The sequence below is a fragment of the Papio anubis genome, chromosome 7, assembly GCF_008728515.1.
Source record: "Papio anubis isolate 15944 chromosome 7, Panubis1.0, whole genome shotgun sequence".
NCBI classification, from domain to species: domain Eukaryota; kingdom Metazoa; phylum Chordata; class Mammalia; order Primates; family Cercopithecidae; genus Papio; species Papio anubis.
The window spans coordinates 45,467,918-45,481,411 of record NC_044982.1 but is presented as its reverse complement, the minus strand read 5'-3'; the positions used below and the strand labels follow the sequence as shown (position 1 = coordinate 45,481,411).

The following is a 13,494-nucleotide window of genomic DNA, read 5'->3' as shown; positions in this document are numbered from 1 at the left end:
CTCCAGACTGGGTGACAGAGTGAGACCCTGTCTTAAAAAAACAAGAAAACAAACTGAATTTGGAGCAGTTTCACCCTCACCCCATCCTCATCCTTTTTTTTTTTTTTTGGAAAACCTATCAAGATAATGATGGTGAGATTATTGCTTTTGATTTTGTTATTTTCTTTTGGTAAGTTGACTGTTTCATTTTATGTCATATTGAAACTTACCTAGAAATGTCAAAGCAACTTGTCTAGTTTATCCTTATACAGTAATTTTTTTCTTGGTGAGGTTTTTAATTAAAAGTGATTCTTTAGTTCACTCCTTAACTTAATCCTAAAAGTATGTGTTTGCCTTATATTTGTTTTTTCAGTGTGTAAAATTTTGATTAAATTAGTCAAAATCCAAAACTAGGTAAATACAAAGTAGGAATAGAAATAGTGTTTACGTATTGGTCTCCTACAAAGGACAAATACTTTATTCTTTCTTGTCCCTTTGTGCACTGGGATTCAGCCTGGAGCAAACATTTACAGAGTAATTATGTGCCCTGAAACAACAGCAACAATGGTAATATTGACAGAGCCACAGCTATAGGTCTAATAACAGGATGGCCACAATTAAGAGTAAAAACGTGAAACATTTTCATTGATTAATTCTGGGAAACAGCATCCCTCTGGATTTCTTTTAATGTTTTTTTTTTTTTAATTTATTTTTACCAGCTGGAGTTCCCTAGCTATATGCTCTTATTCCAGCCAGCTTTCTCCACATTCGCCAAAAATAATTCAAATCTGTAAAAGTAAGGAGGGGCAACACTTAATGCGTACATCAGAAATCCCTGAGCTCCTCCTGTGTATAACGTCTCTACTTATTTCTTCCTGTGGCCTTTCCGTAAACTGCTATTAAATGTTTCTCTATTCACTAATACCTGCTCCACAAATAACCATATTCCTGTATGACAGTCACTGAAAACATCATGTTCCTATTTTTAGTTGCACTTAAAAAAAATGCCTTGATGATGTTGGAATTTTGAAAGTTGACACAAGAGTACCCTTAGTCTTTAATGAGGGAGATCTCTACTTAACACCCTGCAGTCTCCAACCCCCTCCCTGCCACAGGTGACCTTGTTAAATGTGGACCCCATTCTAACCAGGAAAAGTCACAGAAGCAGAGATTCTTCTATTAGCATCTGATTTGATATGGCATGAGATTAATTGAAATGATACAGACCTATTTAAATTCAGTTTCTTACTCGCTTTATAAGAAATGATCTGAGTGCTGATTCTGTTTACTTTTTTAGGTAATAATTAAAAAATGGTCCATCCCTTGTCCTCTGACATTAAATTATGTAGAGAAATGCTTCCAGGTAATAGCTGATATTTTCTTTTCAGTTTCTTCCTTTTTATTTTAAACTAAAAAGAAAAGAAAGACTAATGATTCTTTTCTGATTAATGAAAAAGTAATGGCTATATTGCATTTTAGAACTTTGTTTTGAAATACTTTGATTTGAAAGCCTCGTAATAATAAATTCATCATTTTTATTGATATATTCTGAAATTTAATGGCTGTTGGTTTCTCTTTTTCCCCTCAATACTCTTAAACAGATTTCAAATGCTACAGATGATTGTAAGCCAAAACTCTTTCATTTCTCCAAAGAGGTGTGTAAGTTATTAACAGATACTTTTAGTTGATTTTTCACATTTCAAGTTTTAAGAGGTTTATGTAACAGGGTCTCTTAGGTCTTTGTACCTGTAACTAATTAATTTTCATGAAAGTGCTAAGTATAGGATTGCCTACCAGAAGAATACTATTATTTAACACAGGGTGGCCTATTATGAAACAGCCACCTTTTTTTTTTTTTCCCCCCTGGCATGCCTTTAAATGGAGCCTGTTTTAAATGGGCCTCTGCCTAAAAGAACAGATTTACCGAATGTCTGGTCTGGCCAATAAGGTCCTCTGTGTATACAGACTTCCTGTTGCCCTCTGGACTTGTAAAGCTAAATAGCCAATTATATCAAAAACTCTTCCCCTGTGAGTAGAACCTTGGTCTGTAGCTAAACAGCCTTATCATTGGACTAGGGATTGAGCACTGCCAATATATCTTCTGGCCAACATTCCAAAGTTGAAATTTATGATGCCAGGAGTAGAGACTAGGAGACCAAGTCCCTTTGCCTTCTCTAAGAGCTGTAGGATACTGGAAATGCCTGTAAGAGCCCCTAAGCATCAGCAGAGGAGACAAGAACTGTGACATGGATGGTCTCTGCTTTACCACTCTAGAAGAGCTCAAAGTCTTCCCTGTTGCTGCAAGCCTCTTCGTCTATACTTTCTGACTCTGCTGAAATGCTATTTTGTATAGGTCCCACATGCTAGAATCCCCCCTGCTCATGTACAACTCTATTACTGTAGAATGTTGGTGTGGTTACTTCACCATGCAGAATTTTCCTTTTTATCTTTAGTTTTTAAATGAGAAATATCTCTCTGGTCCAAAAGGGAGATTACCAAATCTTTTACATGGTAAAGACCTCCAGGTGCCTTAAAGATCTAGGTAGGATAATTGACAAGCCAGGAAATTGAGCAATATATGAAATAGAGAATTTATGAATTAAACTCTCATTTTCCTAGTCCAGCCTCAGGAAACACTACAACTTCCTCTCTCCTAAACCCCTTCAGATATTTTAAGACTCTAGGCATTATGTCCCAAGATAGGTCTTCATTTCTGGAATTTCTTTTGTTTAAGAGCCTAAAGTTAGTTAAGTGGAAATTTTTTTAGAGCAGAAATGAAAAAATAGATCACCATCATCTATTTGGTAAAGATGGTATTTTCACTTAAATGGTAACTTCTTTTGCTTTACTCTGACTCTTAAGTATTCTAATAATAAAAACAAAACCTTATACTGTATATTACATTGGATCTCTTAAGAGTTTGTAGGTCTAGAATAAATGATATTCATTCCCATTGAAAGAGATCCTAATCAAAGATGCTGGCAATATTAAAATGTGATTAATATTTTCAGTATTCCCTTGGATTAAGTTCATGAAAGCACGTTCAAGAGTATTAACTATTAATGCTGCTTAGAGTAAAAAGATACGTTTAAATGGTGCATACATTTAGAAGACTGAGAATTTAAAAAGAACATTTCTAAAATGTTATTTTATCTCATTTAAATATTATTTATCTTATGTAATTTTAAAAATCTTATCCAGATAATGTAAAAGTAGTGATTGTAGTAAAAGCAACATGGTATGGGAAACCAAACAAAAAATATTCTGGCTAGTACAGGCAAGCCTACTTCAAATAAAATATTTGCTGGTGATCACAAGTGTTTTCTCTTTTAAAAAATTCTTATTTTATAAAGAGAGGACTCATTAAAGATGAAATAAATGTAATCAAATTGATTTTTTAAAGAACTCAGTTTTTTGTCAAATGAAATAATGGCTTCAGTAGAGCGACATTTAATAATTTTGTCTTTTTAAAATTTTTTTCAGAGTGCATATGCCTTACCAACCATGGCTTTTTCATTTCTCTGCCATACCTCAATATTGCCCATATACTGTGAACTTCAAAGGTACTGTAGAATCCTGGAATATTTTAAATATATTGTGTTTCTTTTTACCTCTAGGGCTTTCAGATTGAATGACATTCTCTTTTATTAATCCTTTCCTCTCATCAGTGGATCCTAAGTGTTAGTTTAAAACAAAACAAACTAGAGTTAGTTCTGTTCAAGGTGAGAATGTTTCCTACAAGTGTAATCTTTGAGACTGGCTCACACCTGTAATCCCAGCACTTTGGGAGGCCGAGGCGGGTGGATCACCTGAGGTCAGGAGTTCAAGACCAGCCTGGCTAACATGGTGAAACCCCGTCTCTACTCTATTTTGTATTTCTAAAAATACAAAAAAATTAGCCGGATGTGGTGGCAGGCACCTGTAATCCCAGCTACTCATGAGGCTGAGGCAGGAGAATTGCTTGAACCCAGGAGGTGGAGGTTACAGTGAGCCAAGATCACACTACTGTATTCCAGCCTGGGCGACAGAGTGAGACTCTGTCTCAAAAAAAAAAAAAAAGAGAAGCATAATTTATGTGTACTAATTTCAAATGAGGAATTCTAGTGTGTAGTTATTGATGAAGTTGTTCTTGAATGAGGAATTCTCTCGACCAGCTTAGGACATACTTACTTCTTTACGTATAATTCAGATCACTTATTCTACCTTTGCCATTTTTGTCTTTTAGTCCTTCAAAGAAAAGAATGCAGAATGTTACCAATACAGCAATTGCTTTAAGTTTTCTCATTTATTTTATATCTGCACTCTTTGGCTACCTCACTTTTTATGGTAAGTACATTTTAAAATTATAGATGACAAAATAATAGTTACATAGATGGCCTCACGCCAATGTATAGACTTTACTGATGCCTTTTATTACTAAGTTAATTTGTTCAGGTCACCAAATTACAATGCAGAACTGTGGTAGTTCTTGAGGCCTAAACAATTGGATTATCTTTCTTTTAGAAAGGTAGTTCAGGTTTAAGATTAATGACTTCTTAGATGAAAATTTTCTTAAACACTTAAGTAAAACGTCAGGCTTAGGGACATTGATTCTTCCTATAAGAAAAAATGTGCAATTTTAATGATTCTGTTTTTCTTAAATTTTGAATTCAATATATTAGTCTAATTCAGAAATGTGGGGGTTGGGTGAGTCAGTCATCTTAATTGCAAAAGAACAAGTTGAGAAAGGAAAGGGTTTTACACTGGGCTATAGCTGTATACTTAGATGTCAGACATCTCTGCCTTCAGACCTAATTATCACAGGATTCAGCAGATGTGCATTCTATGATGCACCATGACCTTTCTCCTTAATTATTTTTACAGGTTTTTTTAAATTTATGCAACAAAAATAAAATTGTGTTTTATTTCTTTTGCAAAAACAGTCTGCTTTGTATGTTGAATTTTTTTTCCTCTTCTGATAAGAACCTCAAGAAAAAGTAAACTTCTGTGTACACCATCAGGAAAAGCATTATTTCCAATGTGAGCATGGTACCTGCTAGAGACACTACGAAGAAAGTTAAAACAGATTGTCAAGCTTTTCTGCTCATCATTAATAAAACAAAATTACTTAAATATATAAACTTTATTTTTAGATGTTGGGTTTGTTAGTTTTTATACAGACTTGAACTCAATAAGACTTTTCTGTGTCAATAAGATACTATAACAGGATCTCTTGGGATCCAAATACGTTTTTTATAGTGGAATAGCTATATATTTCTTTTATTAAAATTGCCACCTGGCACAAACAATGTTACATTTAGGGATCCTCAGCAATGAGAAAAAGTCCCAAAAAACTGACCTCCTTCTTCTCCTTATGGATAAATATAACTATTTGGAAGAAACCTCAGATGGCTTGCCAATATCCAGGCTGGCTGAGAAATTGTTACATGAATCACCATTAGGTGCTTAGAAGCTGTATTAAATTGTAGCTGTATTAAATTGAAAGGGATGTGGAGTAGGGATGGAAGCTAATACCTTGATTGAGCTAACATTTAAGCAAGTGGCATGTATTTTATATATACTGCCTAACTTAATCGTTATAACAACTCTGCAAGCTAAGTGTAGGTTCATTTAGGTTGAGTAATTAGACCAGATACTTGAAGCCAATTAATAGTGGAATTGGGATTTGAATCTAGTTTTGTCTCTCTCCAAAGCCAGTGCCTTTATTGCTGTGCTGTCTCCTCAGAAATTGTGCTGTAGAAGCCAGATTTCCTTTATCCCAAGTTTTTGTTAAGGTGATCGATCTTTTAGGAAAAATATGACTCACTTAAGCTGTAGGCATCCATCTATGTATGTATCTACGTGTAATCTATCTATCTAACATTGTTGCTTGAACACAAAGGCTAAAGGTTTTCATCATGTAGATGGCATGTTTCCTAGACAAGGATTTGCTTAGTTATCAAGTAAAGCCATTATGTTGTCTCTGATTTAATCCCTTCTCCACCAATGCAAATTCTTCAGAGTATGCAAATTTTATATAATGGAGAAATACACATCTAAGAAAATCACATGGTAGGTAGGTAGGCAGATAGATGGGTGGATGAATATAGATAGATAGATAGATAGATAGATAGATAGATAGATAGATAGAAAGAATAAATGATACAAAAGTAAGTTCTTCTCCAAAGACAGAAGAGGCAGATATTGATTTGCTCTTGGATTGTGAATCATAACCAAGAAAAGCCTTTGATCATATCTTTCTATCAGGATAACAGGAGCTTTGTGTCATAGGAAGAAATTGCTGATGGAACCTGAGATCTTATCATAAGGGCTAGCCTCAACTTTAGGCTTCTAATTCGTTTTACAGATGAGCAACTAAAGCCCAGAGAGGCAAAGTGACCTGTCACAGAATTAAAGGCAGGTGTCCTGAATACTAATCCAGTGTTCTTTCTGCTACTTTGTGATAATCTTTGTAAACTTAATACCCTGTTTGACAATGTGTATTAAACAGACCCGCCTCCTGACTTCAATGGCATATATAACTTGCAGAGCACCATTAGGCCCTTTCTGAGATTTGTAGAGATTTGTCTGAATCCGGGGAAGCATGCAGTACTCTATCCCTCACATATGTTATGGCTCAGTTAAGAACACAGAGTGACTGGCTCAGAAGAAGGGTTTTCATCCTGGGAAAGTAGAAAGTGGACATGTGACATCTATGTTGAATTTGTGATAAATCTAGTTCTTCAAGATTCAGGAGCTGCTTTGGATCCTTTTATCCAGAGCTCCCAAAGCTTAATTTCTAAATTTGTCAGATTAAAGGGACCTATAGGTAATGTACCGAGATTAATGATACTTGCTCTGATTACAGCTGTGAAAGAAAGAGAAAAGGGTTCCTCTGGTGAGCCAGGCCAATGCCCAAATGTTGCATAATAGCCAGGCCATTTAAAAAGTCTATGAGGTTGTTAAGCAAGAAGTGTTAATAGCTCATTTTATGATTCAGAAAATGGAAATAAAATAGTTTGCCATATTTCTCCAAAGACTCACAAGTATCTCACAGATTTGGAAATAGAATCCAGATTTCCTAGCTCTTCTTAGTCTCCTACTTAGTCCAAATCCCACATTGTGTAAAGTATGTTTTTGATACTTTGGACAATTCATTTCTCTCCTGTTTCCATTATCACTAGTCTAGTTCAGATTCTCTTTACCTCTCAGTGATTGTAACAGTAGCTGTTACGCCTGTTTGGGGTCTCTTTTTCTTCCGATCCATACTCCTGCTTAGTTCAGATCATAATACACTGTGCTTTGTAAGTCATTGTTGCATTTCTGTGGCCTACCAGATTGAGGCCACACCATGCAGAACTATATTACTAGGTCTTAAATGTATTTCCAGCCCTATCACCCACACACTGTTTCATCCACTCTAGTACTTACTAGACCACTTATTTTCTCAGAGGCAGATTCCCTTTGCTTTTGTTTGTGCTGCTCCTTGCTTCTAGAGAATCTCTTCCCCCACATCTTTGAACATCAGCACACATGCATTGACTCATGTAATGTTCTCAGTAACCCTGTAGTTCAGCATATTACCATCCCCATTTGAAAGATGTAGGAACTGAGAGACTCAGAGAAGTTAAGTTACTAGTAACTGGTGGGATTTGAACATGTTCTGTGTCATCACAGTTTAGAATCTCCATAGCTCTTGTTTAGAACTCTCTGGCCACTTACATGTGTGTATCACACTTTCTGTCATATCTATATGTATTCATCTTATTTCTTCTTAAAGTTCCCTGAGAACAGAGGTATGTTTCCTTTGGTTGTTGATTTCCCTCAAAGAATCGTTTCTAAAACACTCTCAAATTAAAAAGCACCATTCTATTTTAAGTACAAACTGATACTTTCCCACAAAACACTGATATCCAGTGTTTCTGGCACCCTCAGTCTTCTTTCCCCTTGTCTTAAGTTGAGGTGAGGGAGACATTGTGAGAATGCAAGAACGCTGTGGAGCAAAGTTTGGTTGGCATGTATAAATCCTATTGCTGAGCACCACACACTGGCCTACTAAGTAAGACATTTCCCTAACACTTCTCTTTTTTATCTAAAACATGAATCCACAGATGAAATGTAACATGCACCAAACTCTGAGATTCTAGAAAACACTGTGGTATTGAGGAAAAGATACTGGCTCTAGCACCAAAAAGAAGTAGGTGTATGGCACTGCCACTTTGTGTTATGTGATCTTAGGCAAATCATTTAACACCTTTGGACCTGCCTATGTGTTAATATTGTTATCATAGGGACTAAATTCAACAACACATGTGAAAGCACTTTATAAACAAACAACACAAATGGTCAAACCCTTAGATTATGGAAAGGTTCCAAAGAGATAATTTAGTATACATATTCATTGTCATATTTTAATTTTAGAGGTTCTGCTTGTTCTGGTTTTTATTAAAAGAAAAAGTGTTAGGTTTCAAGAAGATATTTAATTAATGTCTCTGTTTCATAGGCTAGGGGAAAGGCCAGGATTTGGTAATGGGAATCTAAAATCTGTTACCATCCATTAGTGTAAAGGAAAACAATTTTTTTACTATTGATATCTGAGTACTTTATAATGTAATCCTTATTATTTTATCTACAGACAAAGTGGAGTCAGAATTACTAAAAGGTTATAGTAAATACTTACCACATGATGTTGTTGTCATGACTGTGAAGTTATGCATACTATTTGCTGTGCTTTTGACAGTCCCTCTAATCCACTTCCCTGTAAGTACTCTTAAAGGGTTTTGTTGCCTAGTATGGACGCTTCCTAATAGGGCAACACTAATTCTTTGCAGAATAGAATGCTTGAATCACATCTAGTCTTGTATATGTTATTCACTTGTCAAGTAATTGATCAAAGACTTCATACTTGCATATGGCCCCATGAAAGCATAAAAATAACAGTGAGCCACTAAGCTAATTTGTGCTTTTTGAGATTTAGTTTAGCTTTCCATTCTCCCACAGCATTGTTTCCAATTTAGAAACTATAGTTCTTCTAAAGTTTTGGGTTTTTTTCCCCTCTTTAATTCTGTATTCTGTTTTCAAAAAAAATGTGCATGAAGAGGAAAAAGTCAAGTCAGCAAAAATAAGCTCCTCTGGTTTATTGTAAATTTATTTTCGCTTAAGCATTCTAGTTCAATCTTGGTCAAAATATGTTATTTGCTCTAGAATTGTAATTCAAGGGGCAAAACAGATTTTCATTGCATCTGGTTGCTATACATAAGAGTCTTAAGAGTTTCTGAGAAAATGGAAACAAAGGCTTTGGATATAAATGCATCTGCATGGATGTCTTAAGTCTCTAATGCTGAGTTTTGTAAGAACTGGGCCTTCAGGCCTCCTCCCTGTGTGGGCTGCAGTGCCAAGATTACAGCAGGGACTGGATAAATGTTTTTGGGATGTGACCGCCTGCTGTTCCCTTAGCAGTGGGAAGTGTAGTGAACTATTTTTTCATATTTACAGGCTGTAAAACATATAATATAAAATAAAATAGTAAGTGATATTTCTTTCCCATGGCATGATTTCTTTTTCTTTTATAAATTGTCTGTCTTTTTTTAATCTGTTGAATTTAATGAAAATGATTCTTTGAGATTTTTTTCATATTTTTATTATTGGTAATTTAAAAAAATTATGCAACCTAAAAAAATTGCATGTGAAAATTTTTTCTAGCATTTGGCTAGGTATTTTTATGAAGCTTACACAGAAGGGGTTAGTATATAAACAGTTTATGTGTATAAACACCTTATAATAATAGTTTATGCTGTATTTTTGGAATCTAAATGATGTAGAAGGCAAAAATATCACGGTTATTGTATATGTTTCTCTCAGCAAATATTTGGACTTTGACATTTCCTCTTTGCTATATGTTTCTTTTTCTGTAATACAGGCCAGAAAAGCTGTAATGATGATGTTTTTCTCCAATTTTCCATTCTCGTGGATTCGCCATTTTTTGATCACTCTAGCACTCAATATTATCATCGTTTTACTTGCAATATATGTTCCTGACATTAGAAATGTATTTGGTGTAGTTGGTAAGTTTTCTGTTTCAAAAAGTTCACATAATAAAATTGATAAAATTGTTACCCAGCCTCACATCTGAATCCAACAATATCCTCTCTTTTTTTCCCTCCAATTTAAAGGTGCCAGTACATCAACATGTTTGATTTTTATATTCCCAGGATTGTTTTATCTTAAACTTAGCAGAGAGGATTTTCTCTCGTGGAAAAAATTCGGGGTAGGTTGTTTTTATTTCTTTCTTTTAAGACTTCTATTTTAAGAAATAGTTTGTCAGTTTATATTATTTTACATACATCAAGAAAATCAATATATTTTAAAATATAAAATACATTATTTCAGAGAGTAGAGGCTTAACAAATAATCTAATTGTGTTTTTTATCTTTTTTCTTATTTCCACAGGCATTTGTTTTGCTCATCTTTGGAATTTTGGTTGGTAATTTTAGTTTAGCACTCATCATTTTTGATTGGATTAACAAATAAATATTTTCCTACTTCTTAAAAGAATAATATACCTCTATATGTAAGAATGAATTATTCTGGAAGACACCCTGGATGAAAAATAACATTTTAATAAAAAATACTAACAGAAAAGCAGAACAAAATGGCAGTAGGTATGGGGAAGTAAGAGTATAGCAGTTTTAATCAAAAAAAGAAACAAACTTGAAATGCTTTTAAACATATTGGGTCAATCTTTTGTTTTTTAAATTAATATTTTTAATGGTAGTTTTATGTTTGCAGAAATCCTGAACAGAAAGTACAGAGTTCACATATACCTTTTTATGCCAACATATAGTTTCCCCTATTATTAACTCATGTTCGTGTGGTACGTTTGTTACATTTGATGAGCCAATGTTAACTATTATTATTAACTAAAGTTCATAGTTTACCTTAGGTTTCATTCTTGGCAACGACTAGCAACCACTGATTTTTTTTTTAACTTTTCTTTTAGGTTCAGGGTTACAAGTGAAAGTTTGTTACATAGGTAAACTTATGTCACAGGAGTTTGTTATACAGATTATTTCATCACCCAGGTATTAAACCCAGTACCCATTAGTTACTTTTCTGCTCCTCTCCCTCTTCCCACCCTCTACCCATAAGCCCAAGTTGTTTTTTTCTTTGTGTTCATAAGTTCGTATTATTTAGCTCTCACATATAAATGAAGACATGCAATATTTGGTTTTCTTTTCCTGTGTTAGTTTGCTAAGGATAAAAGCCTCCACCTCCATCCATGTTCCTGCAAAAGACATGATCTTATTTTTTTTTATGGCTGCATAGTATTCCATGGTGTATATGTACCATATTTTCTGTCCATCATTGCCATATCCAGTCTGTCATTGATGGTATATAGGTTGATTCCATGTCTTTGCTATTGTGAATAGTGCTACAGTGAACATTTGTGTGCATGTGTCTTTATGGTAGAATAATTTATGTTTCTTGTGGTGTATACTCAGTAATGGGATTGCTGGGATGAATGGTAGTTTTGCTTTTAGCTCTTCAAGAAATCATCATACTGCTTCCACAATTGTTGAACTAATTTACACTCCCACCAAAAGTGTGTAAGTGTTCCCTTTTGTCTGCAACCTTACTAGCATCTGTTATTTTTTGACTTTTTAATAGTAGCCATTCTGACTGATATGAGATGATAATCTCCTTGTGGTTTGGATTTGCATTTCTCTAATCAGTGATACTGAGCTTTTTAATGTTCTTGTTGGCAGCATGTATGTCTTCTTTTGAGAAGTGTCTGTTCATGTCCTTTGCTCACTTTTAATGGGATTGTTTGTTTTTCTCTTGTAAATTTGTTTAAGTTCCTCATAGATGCTGAATATTAGACCTTTGTTGGATGTATAGTTTGCACATATTTTCTCCTATTCTGTAGGCTGTTTACTCTGATGATAGTTTTTTTTGCTGTGCAGAAGCTCTTAAGTTTAATTAGATCTCATTTGTCAGTTAATTTTTGCTTTTCTTGCGATTGCTTGGTGCCTTTGTCATGAAATCTTTGCCCGTTCCTATGTCCGGGATGGTATTGCCTAGGTTGTCTTCCAGGGTTTTTAAAGTTTTGGGTTTTACATTTAAGTCATTAATCCATCCTGAGTTGATTTTTATATATGGTATAAGGAAGGGGTACCGCTTCAGTCTTCTGCATATGGCTAGCCAGTTATTCCAGCACCATTTATTGAATAGTGAGTCTTTTCCCCATTGCTTGTTTTTGTCAGCTTTGTTGAAGATCAGATGGTCATAGGTGTGTGGCCTTATTTCTGGGATTCCTATATGGTTCCATTGGTCTATGTGTCTGTTTTTGTACCATTGCCATGCTGTTTTAGTTCCTGTAGTCCTGTAGTATAGTTTGAAGTGGGTTAATGTGATACCTCCAGCTTTGTTCTTTTTGCTTAAGATTGCCTTGGCTATTCAGGCCCTTTTTTGGTTCCACATGAATTTTAACATAGTTTTATCTAGTTATGTGAAGAATGTCATTGGTAGTTTGATAGGAATAGCATTGAATCTGTAAATTGCTTTGGCCAGTATGGCCATTTTAATGATATTCATTCTTCCTATCCATGAACGTGGAATGTTTTTCCATTTGTTTGTGTCTTCTCTGATTTCTTTAAGCAGTGTTTTATAATTCTCATTGTAAAAATCTTTCACCTCCGTGGTTAGCTATATTCCTAGGTATTTTATTCTTTTTGTGGTAGTTGTGAATGGGATTGCCTGATTTGGCTCTCAGTTTGGCTACTGGTGGTATATAGGAATGCTAGTAATTTTTGTACATCGATTTTATATCCTGAAACTTTGCTGAAGTTATCAGCTAAAAGAGCTTTTGGGTAGAGACTTTTCTAGATATAGAATCATGTCATCTGCAAACAGAGATAGTTTGACTTCCTCTCTTCCTGTTTGGATGTCCTTTCTTTCTTTCTCTTGCCTGGCTGCTCTGGCTAGGACTTCCAATACTATGTTGAATAGGAGTGGTGAGAGAGGGTGTCCTCCTCTTATGCCAGTTTTCAAGGGAAATGCTTCCAGCTTTTGTCTATTCAGTATAATGTTGGCCGTGAGTTTGTCATGGATGCCACTTATTATTTTGAGGTATGTTCCTACAATATCTAGTTTGTTGAGAGCTTTTAACATGAAGGGGTGTTGAATTTTATCAAAAGCCTTTTCTGCATCTATTGAGATGATCATGTGGTTTTTGTCTTTAGTTCTGTTTATGTGATTAATCACATTTATTGATTTGCATATGTTGAACCACCCTTGCATCTCGTATAAGTGTACTTGATCATGGTGGATTAGCTTTTAATGTGTTGCTGGAATCAGTTTGCAAGTATTTTGTTGAGGCTTTTTGCATCGATATTCATCAAGGATATTGACCTGAAGTTTTCTTTTTTTATTGTGTATCTGCCAGGTTTTAGTATCAAGGTGATGCTGGCCTCATAGAATGAGGTGAAGAGGAGTCCCTCCTCCTCAATTTTTTTGGAGTGGTTTCTGTAGGAATAG

The 13,494-nt window shown here is 34.8% G+C and overlaps 1 protein-coding gene across 2 annotated transcripts in view; it reads left to right on the top strand.

The window, feature by feature from the left end:
- SLC38A6 (solute carrier family 38 member 6) overlaps positions 1 to 10,599 on the top strand; it is a 65,906-nt gene extending 55,307 nt beyond the window's left edge. The window contains exons 9-16 of one of the 2 annotated variants that reach the window (XM_003901892.5): positions 1,277 to 1,342; positions 1,581 to 1,634; positions 3,463 to 3,542; positions 4,205 to 4,305; positions 8,594 to 8,718; positions 9,878 to 10,022; positions 10,131 to 10,225; positions 10,408 to 10,599. In XM_003901892.5, the coding sequence (XP_003901941.1) occupies positions 1,277 to 1,342; positions 1,581 to 1,634; positions 3,463 to 3,542; positions 4,205 to 4,305; positions 8,594 to 8,718; positions 9,878 to 10,022; positions 10,131 to 10,225; positions 10,408 to 10,488 (747 nt within the window). In that variant the 3' untranslated portion in view covers positions 10,489 to 10,599. The remainder of the gene's footprint in view (positions 1 to 1,276; positions 1,343 to 1,580; positions 1,635 to 3,462; positions 3,543 to 4,204; positions 4,306 to 8,593; positions 8,719 to 9,877; positions 10,023 to 10,130; positions 10,226 to 10,407) is intronic. The other variant, XM_009211677.3, reaches the window with a different exon arrangement.
- Positions 10,600 to 13,494: the final 2,895 nt, after the last annotated feature.